The sequence below is a fragment of the Empidonax traillii genome, unplaced genomic scaffold (genome assembly GCF_003031625.1).
Source record: "Empidonax traillii isolate 1590-97213 ecotype Southwest subspecies unplaced genomic scaffold, ASM303162v1 scaffold863:size338993, whole genome shotgun sequence".
Taxonomy (NCBI): domain Eukaryota; kingdom Metazoa; phylum Chordata; class Aves; order Passeriformes; family Tyrannidae; genus Empidonax; species Empidonax traillii.
The window spans coordinates 317925-338993 of record NW_020956056.1 but is presented as its reverse complement, the minus strand read 5'-3'; the positions used below and the strand labels follow the sequence as shown (position 1 = coordinate 338993).

The 21069-nt window shown below is 47.5% G+C and overlaps 3 protein-coding genes across 6 annotated transcripts; 2 read left to right on the top strand and 1 right to left on the bottom strand.

Moving 5' to 3' along the window:
• Positions 1–1139: 1139 nt before the first annotated feature.
• Positions 1140–7540, top strand: TPM4 (tropomyosin 4). 3 transcript variants are annotated; one of them, XM_027902346.1, is made up of 8 exons: positions 1140–1270; positions 4220–4353; positions 4611–4728; positions 5137–5207; positions 5418–5493; positions 5790–5852; positions 5934–6003; positions 6466–6701. In XM_027902346.1, exons 3-8 carry the CDS (start codon positions 4615–4617, stop codon positions 6546–6548), a joined length of 477 nt encoding a protein of 158 aa, XP_027758147.1. In that variant the 5' UTR covers positions 1140–1270; positions 4220–4353; positions 4611–4614; the 3' UTR covers positions 6549–6701. The 3 variants fall into 3 exon arrangements, with proteins under 3 accessions (XP_027758147.1, XP_027758146.1, XP_027758145.1); XM_027902345.1 differs by lacking the exon at positions 1140–1270 and adding an exon at positions 2027–2205; XM_027902344.1 differs by lacking the exons at positions 1140–1270; positions 6466–6701 and adding exons at positions 2028–2205; positions 7149–7540.
• Positions 7541–7833: 293 nt separating this feature from the next.
• RAB8A (RAB8A, member RAS oncogene family) lies at positions 7834–11869 on the top strand. The gene is made up of 8 exons (XM_027902357.1): positions 7834–7974; positions 8301–8361; positions 8578–8638; positions 8947–9024; positions 9454–9543; positions 10155–10220; positions 10752–10802; positions 11477–11869. Exons 1-8 carry the CDS (start codon positions 7851–7853, stop codon positions 11567–11569), a joined length of 624 nt encoding a protein of 207 aa, XP_027758158.1. The 5' UTR covers positions 7834–7850; the 3' UTR covers positions 11570–11869.
• A 3116-nt stretch (positions 11870–14985) lies between these two features.
• On the bottom strand, positions 14986–20867 carry CIB3 (calcium and integrin binding family member 3). 2 transcript variants are annotated; one of them, XM_027902354.1, is made up of 7 exons: positions 20534–20867; positions 19605–19795; positions 19270–19304; positions 17424–17535; positions 16921–17068; positions 15989–16184; positions 14986–15488 (listed from the first exon to the last, which is right to left on the bottom strand). In XM_027902354.1, the coding sequence occupies exons 2-7, from the start codon at positions 19653–19655 to the stop codon at positions 15467–15469; spliced, it is 564 nt and encodes a 187-aa protein (XP_027758155.1). In that variant the 5' UTR covers positions 19656–19795; positions 20534–20867; the 3' UTR covers positions 14986–15466. The 2 variants fall into 2 exon arrangements, with proteins under 2 accessions (XP_027758155.1, XP_027758156.1); XM_027902355.1 differs by lacking the exon at positions 20534–20867 and adding an exon at positions 19874–20049.
• Positions 20868–21069: the final 202 nt, after the last annotated feature.

Below are 21069 nucleotides of genomic sequence, written 5' to 3'. Positions count from 1 at the left end.
TTTTTTTTTTTTTTTTTTTTTTTTTTTTTTTTTTTTTTTTTTTTTTTTTTTTTTTTAATGTGGGCACAGTACTCAAGTAGTGATTTTAATATTCGTACACAAAGGCAGCATCACCTTCATCCTGCTGCTCACTGTCCCACTGCACCCAAGCAAGGTTTCAGTTCTCTCACACTCTCTGGTTACTCTGAGTAAAACTACTGTGACACAACAACGTTCCAGAATACCACACTGCCAAAAATGTCTTCGTCGTTGAAACTAAAATGAAGGAAGTGCATCAAAACACAAACTATTTTGATAGACTAAATTTCTGTGAAGGTGGAGCTGAACAGATAAATCAGTTTCTCGGCAGACTGAGCTGTTTTGAGTTGCAAATGAAAGGATGGAGCAGATGGGTTTGCAGGCCCACCCTTATCAGCAGCCAGCCTCTGATAACGTGAATTCTTCAGGGAGCATGAGACAGTTTGTCATTAAACACTCTCCCAGCAGGTTATAAATAGCACCATTCTAGTGAACAATATGGATTTATATGGTATGGAGGAGTCTGAGCCTCACGGTAGGATGGAGCATGTCTTGCTGGGCCACAGTTAGGGAATAACCCAGGTTGGAAGGGACCTGCCAGGGTCACCAAGTCCCTCCTACAGCAGGGCCAGCCCTGTTCCCTCCCACTTCCATTTGGGTTGAAGTGTCCTGAACCTCACACAAAGGTGGTTAGGGAATGACCACTCATTTTTTTCCAGCTGTACAGGAACTGAATAGTTTCCTGATAAATCACCAAGTCTTGGAACAAACACAGGGACATAATTTAAAAACATTTATAATTATGCTGCAAAACTGATTGTTGCAGGGTGTCCAAAATAAAAAATGAGGTGAAAAAGGGCTTATACCGAGTTCTGTATTAACATAGATGCCACGTGTGCAGTGGCAGAGAATGTTCTTCAAGGGTGAGATGTTTTTAGTGATCTTTCCCTGGCAACTACTACCAGTCATTCCCAGATTGTTGTCCCCAGCAGAACTTTGATCTGGTCTTTTGTGACTCTTTGTATGTTACACTGGGTTGAACTAATAGTAAAGAGAGGTTTTATCATATTAAACTGTATCTGATACTATATCAAGATGCTCACTTTGGGGTTTTCTCTTTTGAAAGGTAGAGGATGAGCTGGTAGCTCTGCAAAAGAAGTTGAAAGGAACCGAAGATGAGCTGGACAAGTACTCGGAGGCTCTCAAAGATGCCCAGGAAAAGCTGGAGCAGGCTGAGAAGAAGGCCACTGATGTATGTACCCACTCCCCTCTAACTCTGTGTATTCTGTAGGTACTACACTGGTGATGGGAACGGCTGAGAATTTCTATACTGCAGCACTTGGCTGAGGATAGAAAGGCAGGGTTGTGGTGCAGGGATTTCATCTCCTCTCCCCTCTGCCGGAGGGACCCGGAGCTGTTCTGCACCGAGCCCGCGGCACACGCAGCTGCCGCTGGGACCCGGTGCCGCTCGGGGGCTCGATGGACACCCAGAGGAGAACTGACGGCACTGAAACGGGGGGGAGGAAGGAAGTGCTGTGGGTGGGAATCCTTTAGGAAAGCTGAAATCTCCTTTCATCACGTAAACAAAATGGTGATCTCTGCGGGAAGCCGGGGCAGCAGCAGGGCTCCAGCTGTGGCGCAAAGATGCCCTTTGCCTCCATCCCCAGGGTTAAAGAGCATTCCCGGCTCCCCCGCCACACCTCGGGGCCTTGCCCGCCCGGCAGCGGCGTCACCAACCCCGAACCTCCCCCCCCCTTCGCTTTTTTAGGAGCGGGAGGTGGGGCCGGGGCGCGCGGGCTGCATCCCCCGCAGCAGCAGCAGCACGGGGATGGCGATGGGCAGGGGGATGGATGGATGGATGGAGAGGGGCAGGGACCGGGATGGGGACGGGGAGGGGACGGGCGGGACCGTCCCGTCCCTGCCCGCGCCGGCTCTTTTGGGCTACGTCACCAGCTCTACCTCCACCTCCAGCCCGTGACGTCAGCGGGCCATTGAAAGGCGCGGGGCCGCCACGTGCAGCACCTCCGCGCCCAGCCCGCCGTGCCCGCCGCGCCCATGGCCGCGCCGAGCTCCCTGGAGGCCGTCAAGAGGAAGATCCAGTGCCTGCAGCAACAGGCGGATGAGGCGGAGGATCGCGCCCAGGTCCTCCAGCGGGAGCTGGACCTAGAACGGGACCTGCGGGAGAAAGTGAGACCGCCCGGGGCTGCTGCCTGCTCGCCTTCTTCTCGGTCGCTCTCTTGCCGGGCTGCTCCTTCCTTCCTGTCTCTGGCTCTCTCTCGCTGGGGCGCGCCCGGCTCTCCCCTCGCTGCGGGAGGACGGCTGGGCTGCGCCCATCCCTCGGCCGCCTCCATCCCCGGGCTGTCCCCGCTCCGCACGCTCGGCCCGCGGGAGCCGCCGGTGCTGCCGCAGCGCCCGCCCCATCCCGTCCCGTCCCGGCCCGTCCCGGCCGCTCCCATCGCGGGGGGAACCGGGCGCGGCCCCGGCGCCCGCCGCTTCTCGCGCTTTGGGGCCGATCCCCGCGGAACAGGGACACCCACCGGCCCCGCGTTCGAGCTCCCGTGGGCACCGGGGAGCGCTTGCGAGTTTAGTAGGAAATGGCTGTTTAATTAGGGAAAAGCGCTGCATGACACGGAGCGGGGAGTTCCCGCCTCTCGGCGCCGCACCGCTGGCTCCGGCACAGCTGGGGAATGTCCGAACTGCTGAAAAATAACTTTCCCTCCTGCTTTTCTCACAGAGAAACGCGAACTCTCCACTAGCGTGCGGCTCTCCCGGGGCTGGACAGCTGGTTTCACTTAGATTTGTGTGTAATCAGCCTTCCCGGCATCTTCCTGCTATTTTATCACATGTCAGCGAGTTAGTTTTACCGTATAAGGACTGCGGGCTGCTGCTGGGAGAGGTGGAGCCAGGCTCACCCCAGCTTCCCAGTGGCCCCGGCTCCAGAGCTTTGGAATCTCGCTGAATTAAAATATGACTTAAAAGTGCCCTGTCTAGAGGAAGGAGTTGCTGCCACAGAACAGATGCCAGTTTTGTACACGATGGATGCCTTGTGCGCAAATCGAGAAAGTTAAACACAGCACTGGGTAAAAAACAAATGAAATGTTGGATAATTTATGACTAGAGGAATCCTGGGTCAGCTTCCATTTGGATCAGCCACTGAACTCCTTTCCAAGATGGCTCAGCTGTGAATGGAAACCACTTCCTCCAGCTTAGGAGTGGTCAGTGACCAAATTTGCAAAGCTGCAGCAAAACACTTTTTTTTTTTTTCAAAGTGTTTTAACATAAAGCATAAAACAATCACCCTTCCAGGGTCTATAGCCCATAAAAGTGTTTAAAAAAAAAAAAAAGTTTGTCTTACATATGGCAATCCTGCTCAGATTTGGGGACAATAAAGTGTGCAAACCTGGCAGTTATGAAAGCAGGGCTTTATTTTCCTTCAAAAACAAGCAATTAAAGGAGCCATATCTCAATAAACATATTTATGGACACCAGTTTGTCCATGTTGTCTGTATCAGGCCTTTCTCCCAGCAGTCTCTCCATTTATAAGTTAGTATATTTTTTTATACATTATTAGCACTCCAATTACTGAGCAGTTTATATACAAACAGACCTTATTAGGAGATGGTTTCTGCCTAATTCCTGAAGTAGCACAGGAAGCAAAGTGAACTTATTTTAAGAACATATCTAATTTTGCCCCCAAAAAGCCTGACTCTGCCATGTTGAGCCCAACTGTCAGGCCCTGCTGACCAGGAAGATCCTTCAGTGTTTGCAGGCTTGGGAGCCAGGATGGAAAAGGAACTGGCTCAGACCTCAGCAGTGGGTTGTGACTGTGGTCCAGGAGGGAACCAAGGGCAGAGAAACCAACAGTGAAGGGTTTGGAACTAAGCCATTGTGGGAACAATTCGTTTTTGAACCGTAGATAGATTCTGCCCAGTAAAGTGATCCAAAAATACTTCGATCCTTTGGCAATCCTGTCCTTTGTTGTGTGGCAGGAATGATAAGTACCATTAAAAAAAAAAGAAAGGACAAGCACACACTCCATACCTTGACATTCCTGAGATGCCACGGTTTAAGCAAACAAAAAGCAGAGGCAGAAGGGCCCCTGGAGCTCCGGGGAGATGCTTTGCAGTTTTAAGGGAATTGATAAATTGAGAAGGTTTTCCAGCAGCCAGTGTGACCCGGGGTCTGGGTGGTTGTTTCACAGGCTGAAGGGGAGGTGGCAGCTCTGAACAGACGCATCCAGCTCGTGGAAGAGGAGTTGGATCGTGCCCAGGAACGACTGGCCACAGCCCTGCAGAAACTGGAGGAAGCTGAGAAAGCAGCAGATGAGAGCGAGAGGTATGTCCCTTTGGGATTTTCTCTTGGTAAAAAAAATTTATTAAATATGAATAAAATGTTCCCGTATAGTTTAGTATCTGCAGGTCAAAGATTCAGAACTTCTTTACAAGCTTGAGTGAGTAATTCCTTTAGCCTTGAAGAACATGGACGGTCATAATGGGCCATTTCTGGGTTACAAATAACAAATTCCACTTCAGGACCTCGGAGATTAAAAGTGCTGAAACGCTTCTACATTAAACACTCTTTGACTTCTGCAGGGGAATGAAGGTTATTGAGAACAGAGCAATGAAAGATGAAGAGAAAATGGAGATTCAGGAAATGCAGCTGAAGGAGGCCAAGCACATCGCCGAGGAGGCCGATCGCAAATACGAGGAGGTAAAAAAGGGAGAAGGAAATGGTGAAACGTTCAGGGGAGCTCTGAGCAGCAACTTCCCTCCCAGCTTTAGGCCCTCGTCGTGCACTTGTTGATGCTCCAACCTTGGAACGTTCCCAGCGAAGAGGAGTTTTCATAGTGACTTTGCAGCATCTTAGTGCCAAAAGCGCTGCGAAATCCGACTAATTGGGAAGTCTGTTCTGTCTGGGGGTGGGGGGGTGTTTTATTCTAATTTATTCTAATTCCAAAGGAAGCAGGAGTGTAGTGCTTTGAGAGAAATCTATGAGGAAGCTGTCCCTGCCCGTGGCAAGGGGGTAGAATGAGATGATCTTCAAGGTCCTTCCCAACCCAAAGCATTTGAGATCCTGTGAACGACAGACTGGCCTGACAGAGCTGTTTTGTCTCTACAGGTTGCCCGTAAACTGGTTATTTTGGAGGGTGAACTGGAACGAGCTGAGGAGCGTGCAGAGGTGTCTGAAGTGTGAGTAACTGCTTAGAATACACTGAGAGTCAACACTGCATTTCATTAGAAAAATTTGCTCCTGGTAGGCAGGCGTGTAGAAAAGCTTGTTTGTGCATTATAGACCCACTTTTCTCCTTTAAGACTTAATCACCTCCTTCCTTGTATGTTTGAAATTCTTTGAAAATTAAATCACACCAGTAATTCATATTTTTATTATCCCCCCCATAGTAAATGTAGTGACCTCGAAGAGGAGTTAAAGAACGTCACAAACAACCTGAAGTCTTTGGAAGCTCAATCTGAAAAGGTTGGTTTCTTGCAGCAAACTAAGGGGTACAGGCAAAGCCAAAACTTGTAAATAAAATTCATAGAAATAAGCCAGAAGTACAAAGCAGGGTGAGAGGTTTTAGCTGCCTGGCTGTGGATCCTGCTCCATCAGTTCTGCCCACACCAGCCTGCACAGCCTGGGGAAGAAGAGAAAACCACGGAAATGGGGTTTGCAGCTGTTGTAAAAGGAAAAGTGGTTATAAATAGGTCACAGTTTCATAAACATTTATTATTGTTGCTACCACTTCCCTTAAAGAGTGTTTATTGTTTTCACAGTACTCGGAAAAAGAAGATAAATACGAAGAAGAAATCAAGATTCTCTCTGACAAGCTGAAAGAAGTGAGTCTGGCCATCCCCAACCTGAATTTTGGCATCATTTCTTTTAAGAGCATCCAGTGACTCTGTTTCAACTTTTTTTAGGCTGAAACTCGTGCTGAATTTGCAGAGAGAACCGTTGCCAAACTGGAAAAGTCTATTGATGACCTGGAAGGTATGGAATGGCTCAGATTTCTTTAAAAGTGGTTGGTTCCAAATCAGAAAACAAATTCTAGGAGTGGGTGGTGGGGTTTATTGGCGAAGGGCAGCAGGTGTATTGGTAGATGGGTGTGATGTGTCTACTGGGAAGTTCTGAAAGAGGTTTTCCCGCAAAAAGTTGGGAACAACAACAACCTGCTTTGGGCCAACTCAGGGACTCAAGGGCTCAAGATCCCAACCCTACTTAATCTGCTTACTGAAAAAATAATTGTGGGATTGCAAAAAGGAACCGTAGGTGAAGCTCCTGACCGGGCAGCTGTGTGGGTGTTTTGCTTCCCTTCTGATACTCAACCACGCCTCTGTTTTCTTCTCTTGTTTTCCTCCCCAACTGCTTTGGCTGCTGTTGCCTCCTGCCTGTCTCCTCCTCCTGTGGCCTCCTCTCTTGCCTGCCTTTCTTGCTGGCCCTGCTGACCGACAGACGAGCTCTACGCTCAGAAGCTGAAGTACAAAGCCATCAGTGAGGAGCTTGACCATGCCCTCAATGACATGACCTCTTTGTGACCTGCCCCTGTGTGGGGCCACAGGGGGGGGGGCTCCCTCTCGCTGCGTTTCTCAAGCTTTTCTTGCCTGTCGTCCCTGTCACTCCTGTGCCACTTCCACAAGTGCCCCTTCCACCTCTGTGGGCGCTGAGCTCAATAAAACACGATACCTCTACCTGTCAGCCTTTGGGGTTTCCTTTCTTGGGACTTGCCTAAACTGCACTGGTGACACCACCAAAAACATGTTCAGCTCCTCACACAGGAAAGGGCAGACACAGCCAGGGCAGGATCTGGCACTGGCAAACCCCTCAGTTTTAGTGTCCCCAGGACACACAGGTGGCAGCGAAAAGCTTTGGGTGCTTTTGGTGTGTCCTTGTGCTCCATCTGCCTGGTTAAAAACCTCTCAGTGCAAGGAAAACACAGCAGGATGTGTCCTGTACATCACATGTTGAGTCAGAACACAAGTCCGGCCAAAACCCTCCCTAAAATGAGAGCAATTGCCAAAAGATGCTCCAGCTGTTGAGGTGTGTTGAACACCAAGGTAAGTCACCACAGGTTTTATTAAAGTGAAAAAGCTGTAAGATAGCATGGCTTTAATTGTGTTTTCCTTCTTTCTCTCTAGAAAAACTTGCCCAAGCCAAAGAGGAGAACCTGGGCTTGCACCAGACACTGGACCAGACGCTAAACGAACTGAACTGTATATGATGAGAGCAGGGACCTGCCAGCGGCCAAGGACCCGCCTGTCCCCGCAGCGCTCCTCCCTCCTCCTCCCTCTCTGTATCCCGGGAAAGCCAATTAAGTTATGGCCAGCACAGCCACGCTGGAGGCTCCGGGTGTCACTCGGGGACCTTTCCCCGGAGACCTCCCCAAGGAGCCCCCGTGGAGCTCCCGCGTGTCCTGCCCGTGGCTGCCCCGCACGGTTCGTGACTCCTTTTGTATAACCTGGTAGAAGCTGTCCCCGGGCAGCGGCGGCCCCGCCCAGCCCTGCCCTCCTATATTAAAACATTTCTCACAAAACCGAGGATTCCTTGTTGATTTTTTGTGGCGCTTCTCTCCGCGTGACGTCACGCTGGGCAGTGGCGGGGGTGACGTCACCACTGCCACCACCCACAGGAAGTGACTGGGCGCGCCCGCGGGGGGGGCGGGGGGGAGCCAATCACAGCGCCGCTTACACCCGGCAGGAGGGCGCGCACCAATCGCGTCGCCGCTTACATCGGCTTGGGGATCGCCCGCCAATGGCGCGCCAGCTCCGCGCGCTCCCCGCCGCGCTCGGCCAATGGGCGCCAAGGGGGCGGGGCAGAGGGCGGGGCCTGAGCCCGCGAACATGGCGAAGACCTACGACTACCTGTTCAAGCTGCTGCTGATCGGGGACTCGGGCGTGGGCAAGACCTGCGCGCTCTTCCGCTTCTCCGAGGACGCCTTCAACGCCACCTTCATCTCCACCATCGGTGAGCCCGCGCCCGGCCACACGCGGGCCCGCGCCGCGGGGCTTGGCTGCGGCCGCCGCGGCTCCGAGCCCGGGCCGGGGGGGGTGGCGGGTTCGCTGAGCCCGGGGGGGCTCCGGGAGGGGTCTGTGGGGTCTGCCCCGCCCGGCCCGGGAACCTCCACCTGGTCCCGCAGCCCCGGCCTCCCAGCCCCGGAGTCCCCCGGCATCCAGCGCGGGGGGAGCTCTGAGGACGTGAAAGTGGAACAGCGAAAGCGAAGGGCAGACAGAGCGCTGGTTTGGTCGCCCGGCTCGTGAGCTGCGATTGATTTCGTTGCTTCTCCTTTTCAGGTATCGACTTTAAAATTAGGACGATAGAGCTCGATGGCAAGAGGATCAAACTGCAGATCTGGTGAGGCTCCCGTGCCGCGGGGGGTGTGCGGTCACCGGGGCTGTGCGTGGGGACGGCGGGGTGGTGGTTTTATTCCGGCTGTGCTGTTTGGTAGTTTGTTGTATCTCAGAAGCTCAAACTCAGCCCTAGTGCGCCTGGAGACTGGTTCGAATGAAGTTCTTTAACTCTTGGGTGGTGGTGGGGGTGGTGTGTGAGCCCCCTGTCCTTCTGTTCCAGGGACACGGCCGGGCAGGAGCGATTCCGGACCATCACCACCGCCTACTACAGGGGAGCCATGGTAGGAGCAATCCTGGGATCTGGGCTGGGATAAACCCACCTGGGATGGTCAGGGCAGCTGGGGCTGAGGTGGGACAGGCACAGCTGACCTTCAGTGCCCGACTGGACACTGAGCTGTGCTCCTGCTCCTGGCCATGCTGGGACCTTTCCCCATGTTCCAATCTATAAATACACATCCTGCGCCCCTTATCTTGCTGCCGTTGACTGTGAACCAACTGCATTAAAAATAGTCCTTGTTAAATTGCTCCTCTCTGCTGCAGATGAGCCTTTACCCCTGGCTGAAACAATCTCTCTCCTTCTGACCCTTAGGGCATTATGTTAGTGTACGACATCACCAATGAAAAGTCTTTTGAGAATATTCGGAACTGGGTCAGGAATATTGAAGAGGTAATTTCTCTGCTTGCTGATTGTTAAAGGTGCTGTTTCCTCCTCTGAGGAAAGTGATTGAAGCTTAACTGCTTCGGAAGTGTTACCTTCCTTGTGCTGGAGGGTACTTGGGAAATAAATGGGATGGAAATCAGGAACATTTGATGTTCCATCCATGGGGTGGAAGTCGGTAACACCCTGACTTGGCTGGCAGTGATTTGTGGTGGGGGCTGTTGTTGTGTGATCTGTTGTGTTGCCCCTGTACTTTGGAGGGCACCCAATGTGATGGTGCCACGACAGGCTGGGATGAGGGGGCTGGGGGGAGCCTGGGAATCTCCAGGAGGTTTTTAGCACCAGCATCTCCACGCTGGGCACTTGGGTGGTGCCTCCTGTGCCTGCCAGTGTTGATGTATAAAAGCCAAGCCCCGTGTCTGCCTCTCTCTGTCCCAGCACGCGTCTCCAGACGTCGAGAAGATGATCCTGGGCAACAAATGTGACGCCAACGACAAAAGACAAGTCTCTAGAGAGCAAGGGGAGAAGGTGAGTGCTCTGTGGCTTTGCTGGATTTCACCTTAGGCTTTGCAAAGTCTACAAGCTGCTCTGATTGTTGTCAGTGTGGCACCACCTGAATGGAATGATTAAACGTTCTCCAGGCTGTCATGGCAAGACGTTTCCCTGTGGGATGAAAAAGCTGAGCCTGTGTTAAAGGATTGTTGTTGATTGTCTGTCAGGTGCAAGGCAACGAGCTGGATTTCTCTAAGGAGAAGGATGTTAGAGTTTGACATTGAGAAAATGTCTCTTTTGGGCCGAAAGCCACCGAGACCAGGTAGATGGGATGGTCTTTTCTGGCACTGGTTGAGGCAGGGAAAGCCCATCTGCACTGCGGGGGTTACAGGGTGTCAATGCAAGAAGAAGAATAAAAGAGGAAGGAGCAGATTAAAACACGTGCAGGGTGTAAAAGCAGAGCCAAGCTGGTGAGAACACAGGCCAGCAGCAGTGAGATTTAGTTCCTGGTTGCTGCAAGTTGCTGTGTGTGAGTAAATCCCCAGCTCGGGTGACTCGTGGCAGGAGGGGCAGAGCCTGTGCCCGGGGGGTGTGTTTGGAGCTGCTCCTGCAACTGTTCAACTAATGGGAAATCTGCTTTTGTTCAGCTTGCTGCGAGCTTTGGGATTAAATTCATGGAGACCAGTGCAAAAGCAAATATAAACATAGAGAATGTAAGTACAGCCCCCTTCTTCTGATGTTTGCTGTCTTCTGTGTGCACACAGACACTGAGGACAGGTGCCTGTCCGTTGCTGGGTGCAGGGGGTGGGTTCTTAAACACATTTCCCTGCCTCCCATTAAGGTGTTGTTTAACTAACATTATGCTAATTTATGTAAATGCAACTCAGTGCTTAGAACACCCTCGGGGTGTCACAGCAAAGGGCAGCACAAGGGAAAGCTCAGCTGATGTCTCTGTGCTCAAGAACAGGGTTGATAAAGGACGGCGTTTTCTCACTGCACAATCCCCAGGTGGGACTTTTGGGCTCAAAAAGGAGGTTGTGGATGTAGAGAAGGAGCATTAAAATCTGGAGCAGGGGGGAGAAAACCTGAAAATCTGATGTTCTTGAGGAGTTTGGTGCATGTCGAAACTCAGCTTATTGCTAAGCAAGAAAGTATGTTAGAGTTGGGGTGTATTTGTTATTTAATTTATTTGTTGGGGTATATTTTACCTCCCCTGTAACACTGAGCTGTTTGACTTGTCACAGGCGTTTTTCACTCTTGCAAGAGATATCAAAGCAAAAATGGACAAGAAGTTGGTGAGTAACTTATTTTGTCTATGCTGGATTTAAATAGGAAAAAAAAAAAAAAAGAAAGAAACACCCAAAAGCCACATTGCAAGAACTTTTCACAGTGTATAAAAACTGTATCACGGTCTCTTTCATAAGGGATCACTGAAATGTTCTAGGAATGCATTTTTAGTTCTGTCAAGCTGGGCTCTGACCTTGGCTTGTAAACAATTGTCTCTGCATTTCAGGAGAATTAGCTGAGGTTTTCTAAATAAAACGATTTATTCATTTTAATAAAAGTCACTTGGGGGTTAGAGCAGTTTAATGATACTTTCCACCCTCGTGTGTTCAGACAGGAATTGATTGGCCTGGGATGTTTTGGGTCTTTCTGACGTTTCAGGAGTGTTTCAGCAAGAGCCAGGCATGCCCTTTAATTTATTATCTTTTAAACCTCAGCTCTCTTTGAGTTAATATAAAGAAGAAACATAGGTGCAGTGTGAGCTATTAAAGCCAAAAGCTGCAGATGCAGTTCTAGACATTTTTTTGTGCCTGGTTTAAGGCTGATAAATGAGTGAAGCCTCCTGTGGATTTTAGGGAAAGTTTTTGTGTATGTGGGGCTTGGCTCAAGAGAATGACCAGATGAAATAGGGGTGGGAGAAGCTGTGAAGTGTAAATAAATAACTGAATATTCTTTGCCTCTTCAGGAAGGCAATAGCCCACAAGGCAGCAACCAGGGAGTCAAAATCACACCAGACCAGCAAAAGAAAAGCAGCTTTTTCCGATGTGTCCTTCTGTGAGGGACACGGCCTTAACCTGAGCTGGACTGTGCCTGTGCTGAGTGAGGTTTCCTCTGCCTGTGGACTCAGTGCTCCCAACAAACCTTTGTCACTCTGTGACCACCTGAATAAGAAATGGTTTATTTTGGTAATCGTTTGACTCTTCAGTTTTGGAGATGGAACAAGTTCCTTTTGGTCAGCTCGCCACTGGTGTTGTGTAGCAGAGGGGGAGCAGATCACACGTGGCCTGGGAATGCAGCACCTTTGCTGAGAGACTTTTCAACCCTTGTGTGCGTGTCTGTCACGTACCCAGTGGAGGAGGATGAACAAGAAGCAGAAATGCCCCTGTTAATAAAGTGCAGGTGTGTGTGTGCGTGCATGATCCACGTGCATACCCAGCCTGCAGCTGCTCACAGACCATCCCAGGCGTGCCCCGAGGGGAGCAGTGCAGGCTGGTGACCTTCTCAGAAGGTGGGAGGGAGCTTTCTGCAGCTCCACCTCTTTGCTACTACAGAGAAGCTCCTTTGCCTGTCACTGGCTTAGTTGTGTTGTTACTCTTGACAATCCACAAGTACGATTGAAGTTTAAAAAAAAACCAAAATTTCTCCTCGAAGGAATCTCTATTTTTTTAAAAAAACCAAAGTGTGCTGTAAATATAATGGGTCCTTACCATCAGGAATTTATATCCACGTTAGACTTGACTGCTTAATGAAGTAGTCCAGGTGTTTAGATGTGTTTGACTGGCTGCAGCCAGTCCTGTGCAGGTGATCTGTCATCTGTTTTTGGAGAACCAGGTCAGGGTCAGGCAGGGGCACTTACACTGAATTTGTCACCTTACAGTGGGCAACTTTTCCACCCAAATCTGTCACGAAGTCGTAACCAGTTTTAAGTGGCGAGAGGGGAACTGCTGCACCGCTGCCAGTGGCGTTTCCCACGCACACCTGCTCACACATGCAAATCAACGCTGCACCTGCACTCTCTGAACACAGACTCTTCCCAGCTGACCTTGCCTTGCTGGGAACTAATATAATATCCATTATATTTGCTGGGTGTCCCCACTGCTGATGTCTGGTAGCAACCACCTGCGTCACTGCAAATGACACCAGTCCTGCCAGAAACGGGCTGGGGACTCATTGCCACAAACTCACCCACGACACTGCTGTGTGTGAAATGCAAGCCCCGAGTTCAGCCCCTGACAGGTGGGGGCTGCAGCTCTGACCCCGATTATTCTGACTAAAGGAGCCAGTAAGAGCATCTGCTGTGTCCTGCAGCTCACTGGGACTGTTAACACGCTTTGTTTACATTGACAACTGCACTTAAAGGGTAGAATTGATTTTAAGGGTAAGTTGATTTTAAAGTTGTTGAATTGACTCACCGGTTTTGTTTCCTTCAAGTTTGTGGTGTTAAGCTCTGGCCTCAGAGTAGCACTAGTGAGTGTTACTGTAGTTCAAGATCTATCATAATTACAGATCTGTTTTCATAATTAACATTATAAATCTGCAGCCTGCAACTGGATTCAACAGGAATACTGCCCGTTCTTCTGAGATGGAAAAAGGATATTTCACTGTGTACGTTGCTGGTTTATAAAAATGCATTTTAGATTCTACCAACCTTTTTTTTAATGGCAGATTACAACAAGCTCTGTCGTGATTAAAGCTTTCCTCTAAACAGAACCTTATGGGGGTTTGGTTTTGTTTTTTTTTTTTTTGTTTCCTTGTGGCTTTTTAGCACGAGGACTTGGTGATTGTGCACCGTGGTGGACTTACACACAGATGTATTTGCAGGATAAAATCATCTGAAGAGGCTTCCAGGCACTGTGTTTCAGAGTGTGGTTAACACAGCTTGGACAAGCAGCTTCTCTGTCTTGAGATAAGGATGGTTTTAAAGGGAGAGTTTGCGCTTCAAGAAATGATTGAGGCAGAACTGGGGAGATGAGAAGGCGTGGTCTGAGTGCTGTTTTCCTACACAAAACTGAGCAGTGGAATGATTTGCTTCTGGCTGAGCAGTAACTGTGGATTGTCTCACATCCATATTCTGCTTTATACAGCCAGGTGTTGAGCCAGACTTATTTTTTTCAAAGTGACTGGAAAAATAAGTGGTTTATCTAACTTGGTGCCACAGGTCTGCCTGTGGACAGTATCAAGAACTCATCTCGAGCTGGGCAAAGCAAACCATGTTCATTTACATTAATGTATCTAAGCTTTCTTCAACTAAGGAGGAAAAACCCTGAAATTGGGTATAAAATCTGTAAAACTGAGGGATTTAGGTAGATCTGCAAAAACTAACTTGTGCTTACTACACATCCTCAGTGTCTGAATACCACTAAACTGGCAGGTCATTGATTAACAGTTGGTTTGTAGAGAAACAAGCCCATTTTTGAGCACGTTCTCAAATTCCCTTACTTTAATGAGTCTCATGGAATTCTGTGGTTGCCCTTATTCTTGAGGCTGGTTGCAATATTTGGGATGGTCCTCACCCTTTTTGGGTGCAGAGCTGTCAGCGTGTCCAGAACTGGTGGAACTGCTGTTCTTAACACTGATTTAACACTTGTGTGGTGTGTCCTGTGCTGATGGGCACAGCTGGTGTTCCCTGACATCAGAGCCTTGTGCCAGCATCAGAATTCCAGCCTCAGATTTATAAATCCTATGGATTATTGTAAGTCTCTTTACTGCTGCTGAAAGTTCTTTGGTCTCTCCTTCCATGTGAGATGCTTTTCATCATCTCCCTGACGGTTGCTGAGGGGTTGTTGTGGGGGTGCCTTTGGCTCAAAACTGCCCTGATTTTTGTGTTCTCTTGGACTGGTTTGTGCCAGGGGGGGAAGGAACAAACAGCTGGGTGAGGATGGGCTCCTTTGTTCTGGAAGAGCTGGGGGAGGAATGATGAGTTGTGTCCTCAGTTCTAGTTTAACTGAAGATCTGCTCGGTGGAACGAGAGTGGGAACTGCAGGCTGAGCGTTCCAGGCTGCCTCGTTCCCTGGCCCATCTCTCACTGATCCCTGCAGTTCCTGTGCTTGATAAAGGTGATAAAAAACAGCTTTCCAGCCTTTCTGCAGGAACTGTGTGCTAAGCTGGGACTTACAACTTGGTTCTGAAGGGGAACTTAAAGCATCCCAAAATCTTGTAAAAAGAACTGTAAATTGTGTTTTTAGGATGACCACTTTCGGCTGCCACCCTTCCCACACGTTACAACTGCTTTCTTAAACACTTCTCATTGATTTTCATCTTTGTATTGCAACTGTTGGTTATTACAGGATGTCTGTTTTTACTTCTGTTGTGCAGGACCCCGAGCACTGCATAAATAAACTTCTTAATGAAAAGAGAATTTTACAGACTTAGTTTGTCAGTCCTGTTGATCATTTGTGCACGTGGAGTCTGGTGTGGAAAACAGGGGATTTCTGAAATTAGAGAAGAGGGACAGAACCTGGGGAAGGGTTTCTTGTTGTAAATCCTGCACTCTGGAGAATACATCTGCAAATTGATTCATTGGAGCATTTATTAAGACTGTAAATGATCAGGAGTTGCTTACACAATTTTGATTAATCACAGTGTTTTGGAAACTACTCTCAAGTGGGTTTTTTTCCTGGTTAAGGCATTTTCTTGGGAATTTTTAGAAGCTATACAAGCTCCTTTACTGCCTGGTGGTATCTGAACTTTAAAAGAATACTTCCCATCTCACTGTCCAGGCCAGGTTTGCTCTAGCTGAGGGTGGAATAGACATTTTGGTAAATTCCAGGGAAATCTTGATGCAGAGCTTAATTAATTGATCCTTTAAAAGAGGAAAACAAGAACAGTTTTCTGAAGTCTGAAGCAACCAAAGTCTTTGCCCCTCTCATTTTGTGCTCTTGTGGTTGGTAATCTTGGGTGAAGTGATAGTTTTTTAAGGTTCCAGAAGTGCTTCCATCCATGTGTTTCACTGGATTCAGATCCTAATGTGAAATGTGCTGTTAACAAGAGGAAGCCACGATCATTTACGTGTCACTGTGCAAAGGATTAACTAAATTAATTCAAGGGCTGTGCTGTAAAATTGGAAAGTTCATCTTATGAAGCACTTGCAAGGACTGGGTACATTAAATAAATGCAAGGTTTGAGTGCTGCTTTGTGTAATTTGTGCATCAGAACCACATTAACACCATGTCAGGCACTGAGTGAGCAAATCTCATGGACCTACCCACCAATGCAGCCTGAGTGCTCCTATTAACTTTTTAAGTTACAAGGACTTTTTGTCACATAAAAAGTACATTTGGAGGTTCAAAAGCAAGTCAAGAAGCCTCCAGGCTTTTTTTCCAAGCATCTGTTCTCCCAGTCTTTGCAGCTCCACTAGAACCTGCCAGGGAAGAGTGGGGATCTAAGAAGGCTGAGGAAACATGAAATACACCTTTCAGAGGCCTTTGACAGAGAAACTAAGAGCAATTCTGTGTTAGAAATGAAAAGCAAATATTACCTGAGGAAATCTGGGGCTCGGAGGATCATGTGCTGAAAGTCTCCCAAGGACAGTTTGCCATCATTGTCCGCGTCAGCCTCGTAAATGACCTTTTCACAAACAAGGCTGACTTCTTCTGGGGTCAGCTCATTCCGGGTTAATTTGTTGACAGTTTTCTCTAGGTCTGATTTGCATATGTAATCATCGTTGTTAAAATCTGACAAAAGAGACAAAATTAATTTAAATATGAATTAATTTAAATTTCGGCATTTCACGTGGTTGGCTGCCAAGACCCAACAGGAGGGTTTGGTTCCCAGGATGTGATGGATTTATATCAGTAGAACTCAAATCAGAAAGGAAGTTACCTCTCTGTGCTTGTAAAAAAACTCAGTTACAAAATAAAAGTCTAATCATTTCTCCTTCTCATATATAAGGGTAACAATTATAAATCATCCCAGCAAGATTCTGTTTCTTCCATATATTGCTTGTCTTTAGCTGGACATAAAGAAAATAACTGAAAATAGTCCCTTAAAAAAAAATGAAATCTTTAAATTTGTCCTTGGAGGAAAAAAAGCCTGCACTGTTCTTCCCTGCCTTCCCCTCCCAAATCCACCCTACAGATTTATGGGCAGCCAAATCCCTTGTGCTGCACTTTTCCAAGCAGCTCTTCAGACAGAAATATTTCTTAAATGTTTATCAGCTCTTGAAAACCGCAGATAATTTCAGGCTGTAAATTTTGCAGTAAATCCTTATCCCAAGTAAGTAAGAGGCAAAAGGATAAAGAAAACCAAAAGTTTTTATCAGAGAGAGAGAGAACAAACCACTGAAATGGAATTTAAAGAAATGCCAACTAGAAATCATCGTGGTGACAAACTGAAGGTTTTGCATCCCTTCCTGCACGAAGCTGCAGGATTTCCCCCAGCCTTTCCTCTTGTTATGCACCTCTCACTCACCGTAAATTTTAAAAGCATAATAAGCTTTCAGGTCTCTGGGAGCCATTTCACTGAGCACTGAGAACATGTCCAGGAAATCATCCAAAGTCATGTTGCCGTCGCCGTGCTCGGAGAACACCTCTGCGATCCGCTGCCGGAACGGGTTGTCCTGGGAAAACAGAGGAGCGAGGGAAGGTCAGGCTTTACCAGCAGGGATTGCAGTGCAGATAAGGCACTTGGAGCCAGATTGTTTTGGTTGAAACCTCTTTTTTGGCAAATTCTCCCCTTTCTGCCATTCTGTTCCTGTCAGAGCAGCAGACACAGCTGCAGCTGGCTTGTAACTTTGTGCAGCTTCATGAAGGGTGTTTTCTGGGAATCGCTAGAAGCTTCCAGAAAGACTTCTGCTGGCGATAACCCAAATTTATTTGTAGGCCAGGGCTCCCAGCAATTAGTCCTGGATGAATTATTAAAACAGGGCAGATTAAACTGCAGTGTGTCACTCGAGTCGTGTGCCTGGCTCGTACCTTGAGCTCCGGCATGCTGGCAATGAGCTCGTAGGGCAGTGTCACAGCTGGTTTGTCTGTGTAGTCGAGGGGAACGAGCTGAGGGGCCAGGTCTCGGTACCTGTAAAACAACCTGAGGCAGAAAGAAAGGCTTGTTTGGTGAATGAGTCCTTTAGACCCCTGAGAACAAGGTGTGTTTGCCTCTTCCACCTCACTGTTCGCTCTTTTCCTCCATTTCCAGATGGAGATCGGTCACTAAGTGACATATATTTTAATATATATATTATATATCACAGAATATTCTCAGCTGGAAGGGACCCACAAGTCCATCTCTTAATATATAACAAGTGTATCTATAATATATCACAGAATCACTATGGTGGCGGTGGAAGAACCAGCATTAAGAGCAACACACAGTGTAACTGGTGAAAAATAGAGTGCTTCATTATAGAACAGTGAGGTGAAAATGCTTACACAGCTATGCAGCCAAAACCACATTTTTACTGTGTCAGATTTATTCCACAGAGGTGTTCAGGCATGTGGTGTCACTGGGATGTGTGTTCAGGATAACAAGGCACAAGACCTTCAACCTGAAGGTCCACCTGGTTTGTTTCCAAACACAGAAATGCTGGTGGCAAGGCAGGAGGGATCTGCTTGCACAGCGCGGCCAAAAAAACAACGAGCTGAAACTGGAGTGTGAAAAATTCAGTTCAAACGTCAGAATAAAACCTAAAGTCATGGGCAGGAAGAGGGATCTGGGATCCACCCTAACAGGTTTTTATCCACCCCAAGTACCTTCCTGTTTTTCCACAGAACTCAGGTTCAAGAGACACAAAATGTGCGTCAGGATTGGAATGCATTCACCGCTTTTTCAACGTGGCTTTGCTTTATTCTTGCACTAGAGAAAGGATCCCATTCACAGCTGTTACCAACAAAACAATAGGAGAGAATTTTAAAAGGGATCCTTATCAATAATAAATGTCTTAATTCATGACATAGTTATGGTTTTCTGGCCTCTGTTTCCTTTGGGGAAAGGAGGCAGATACAGATTCCACCTTTTACAGAACCAATTCCTAGTTCATGCTGTCTAAAATCCGTACACAGATGTCAGGGTTCCAAAGTCCTGCCCCCAACTGCCACCCGTGCTCTGCCCTTCAGAGAAACTGCCAAAAAAACCTGCGTGATGGCACCTTGAGAGAAGAGAAATGCAACGATTCCCTTTGTGCTCACGTGCCCGAGGGTCAGGGAGGGCAAACACAGCTTCAGCATCGTGTGTGGTACTGTCTGGGTGAGTGTTTCTTACAAGGGGAGAAGAAATTCAGGTTTTCAGCGAAGATTCTCAGTCCCACTCCCCATCTTGTCTTTATCAGAACCTCTGGCCAGAGATTAAATGGAGAGTTCAGTGAGGCACATGAAGGGGGGAAGTGTACTTTGAAGCAGCAGTGTAATTATTTATAAGCAGACGTGAAGAAAGCTGGACACAGTCGTTAAGGATTTATGAAAATCAGGCCAAATATTCCAAAGGATAACAGTATATTTTGAAGCATCTGTCATAAAACAATGTGAAATGTGGATGTTGCTGGCAAAGTATCCACTAAATAGAACTGGTTGCGTTTCTTTCTGATAAATAAAGAGGGACTGGTACGTAAATACAAAATTTAGAGTTCTGTCTCAGTTTAGGATAGATAACACAGAGTTTGTACACAAAAAAAAAAACCCCAACAAAAATACTAAGATTGCCCAAAGGCATCACTTTAAAACCAATTTTAAAATAGATTTACACAAATTTTAAATACCTGACCCTGTATGTAGCTGCCACTGGAGCAATCTATGTCCTTTACCCACAAAATGCACACAGAATACTCACCTCAGGATCTCTTTCCTTGTGAAAAATGTGCAGTCCTGCGAAACAAGGAAAGATATAACATGTAATGAGTTTTTAGCAAACATTGGCCCAAACTTTTCCTGTACAGTAACTTCGATGAAGTGATATTTTAAAACACGTAACTAAGCATTAAAGCTCTCTTTTTGGCACGCAATGTGAAGTATTTCATAACTGTTCTTCCTGAGGTAAAAATCGAACTATGTAACTAAAATCTGTGGTGTAATTCAGTACTTCTACCTATTAATATTTAAAAGAGATTGCTAAAAAAAAAAAAAATCTTTGCCATTATTCAAACAATCATTTCGTTTGGTTTATACCTGATATGCATCCAGTTGCTCTTGAGTGAAAATGGTTTGCTTGTTGCCCATTTCGAGCCGGGAACGTCGACTCTTTTCCCATCATTCTTTCCCCAAAGGCACCTTTATAGGTCGTCTGGATATTCAGTTATTAAACGCTGCAACAATGAGGTTCAGGTACGGCCGAGGATCAGGTAACCAACCTCGACAGGCTGCGAAGTATCACAACAGGAGCATTTCATCAAATCCTTCAGTCTGGCTGCTTGAGGCTCTTATCCAGCAGCACTCACCTGTCTCCTGTGAGCACCACAAAGACTCGGGTTACAGCATTTAGCAAAACAACTAATAGCTGCTCATTAGTGCCTTTGAACAGCGGGTATTCGGGGATCCCGGTTTTTCATGCCTTCAGATAGGGCAAATTAATGAAAAGTGTTAGTGGTATTTTCCTTCTTTAAGAATTCACACCGAATGCTGGGAATTTGGTAACCGCTCCTTCCTTTCCTTCTCGTTCTCCGTAGAATAATTAAGGTTGGAAAAGCCCTCTAAGATCAGAGTCCAACCATTAAGTCAGCACTACCAAGGCCACCATTAACCCATCCTCACGTCCCCAAGTGCCACAACCAATTTTTTTGAACACTTCCAGGGATGGTGACTCCATCAGTGCCCCGGGCGCCCTGTGCCAGTGTTTTCCCTTCGGGCACATTAATGGTAGTTTGTACTGGAGGTAGTATCCATAAATTATTTATACACGGAATTTAAGACTTAGTCCCTTTCCAAGTACAGCCCTTCTATTATTAGGATCATTTAGTAATATCCATACAAATTACGGAACCCCAGTGAACTTCTCCACATTCTCAAAGGATGGGTCTGCACCTGGGCAGGGCCTTTTTTACCTATAGGAGTGATTTTAGTATTATAATGAAGATAGTTCAGCTCTGGGATACACAGACCTTAAGTCTTTTGCCAAGTTAGCCATGTATTCATAGACGTACATCAACATCTTGATTTACTACATCCTTAAATCTTGTTATTTCCCAGATGTCCTTGACTAAGGGATGCTCCTGCTGCCCGTTGCGCTCATTAGACTCCCTTGCTGATGAGGCTTAAAAGTACACAAAGAGCGTACACCAAAAAACATCCTGACTTAGGAGAATCTTGACATATTCCACATATTGCGGCAGTCCCGGCCCGGTTCCCCTCACGGAGGGTCGGACGGGGCTTATTCCCCGCTCCCCTCACGGAGGGTCGGACGGAGCTCGTTGCCCGTTCCCCTCACGGAGGGAGCGCTCGTTCCCTGTTGCCCGTTAAATCATAGAATCATAGAATAGATTGGGTTGGAAAAGACCTCCAAGATCATCAAGTCCAACCCCTGATCCAACTCCAATTACTATATCATGGCACTAAGGGCCACATCCAATCTCTGCTTAAAAACCTCCAGGGATGGTAAATCCACCACCTCTCTGGGCAGGCCGTTCCAATGCCTGAT

Bases quoted from the DNA above. Each gene is read 5' to 3' on its own strand.
- CIB3 (XM_027902354.1), bottom strand. From the start codon at position 19,655: ATGGGCAACAAGCAAACCATTTTCACTCAAGAGCAACTGGATGCATAT. The intron at 16,185-16,920 runs GTGAGTGAGAGG...CTCTTTTGTCAG, and splicing joins TTATGCTTTTAAAATTTACG to ATTTTAACAACGATGATTAC. The intron at 15,489-15,988 runs GTAATATTTGCT...TCTTGTTAACAG, and splicing joins CGAGCCCCAGATTTCCTCAG to CACATTTCACATTAGGATCT.
- TPM4 (XM_027902344.1), top strand. From the start codon at position 2,074: ATGGCCGCGCCGAGCTCCCTGGAGGCCGTCAAGAGGAAGATCCAGTGC. The intron at 2,206-4,219 runs GTGAGACCGCCC...GTTGTTTCACAG, and splicing joins AACGGGACCTGCGGGAGAAA to GCTGAAGGGGAGGTGGCAGC. The intron at 6,004-7,148 runs GTATGGAATGGC...CTTTCTCTCTAG, and splicing joins GTCTATTGATGACCTGGAAG to AAAAACTTGCCCAAGCCAAA.
- RAB8A (XM_027902357.1), top strand. From the start codon at position 7,851: ATGGCGAAGACCTACGACTACCTGTTCAAGCTGCTGCTGATCGGGGAC. The intron at 8,362-8,577 runs GTGAGGCTCCCG...CTTCTGTTCCAG, and splicing joins AGGATCAAACTGCAGATCTG to GGACACGGCCGGGCAGGAGC. The intron at 10,221-10,751 runs GTAAGTACAGCC...GACTTGTCACAG, and splicing joins CAAATATAAACATAGAGAAT to GCGTTTTTCACTCTTGCAAG.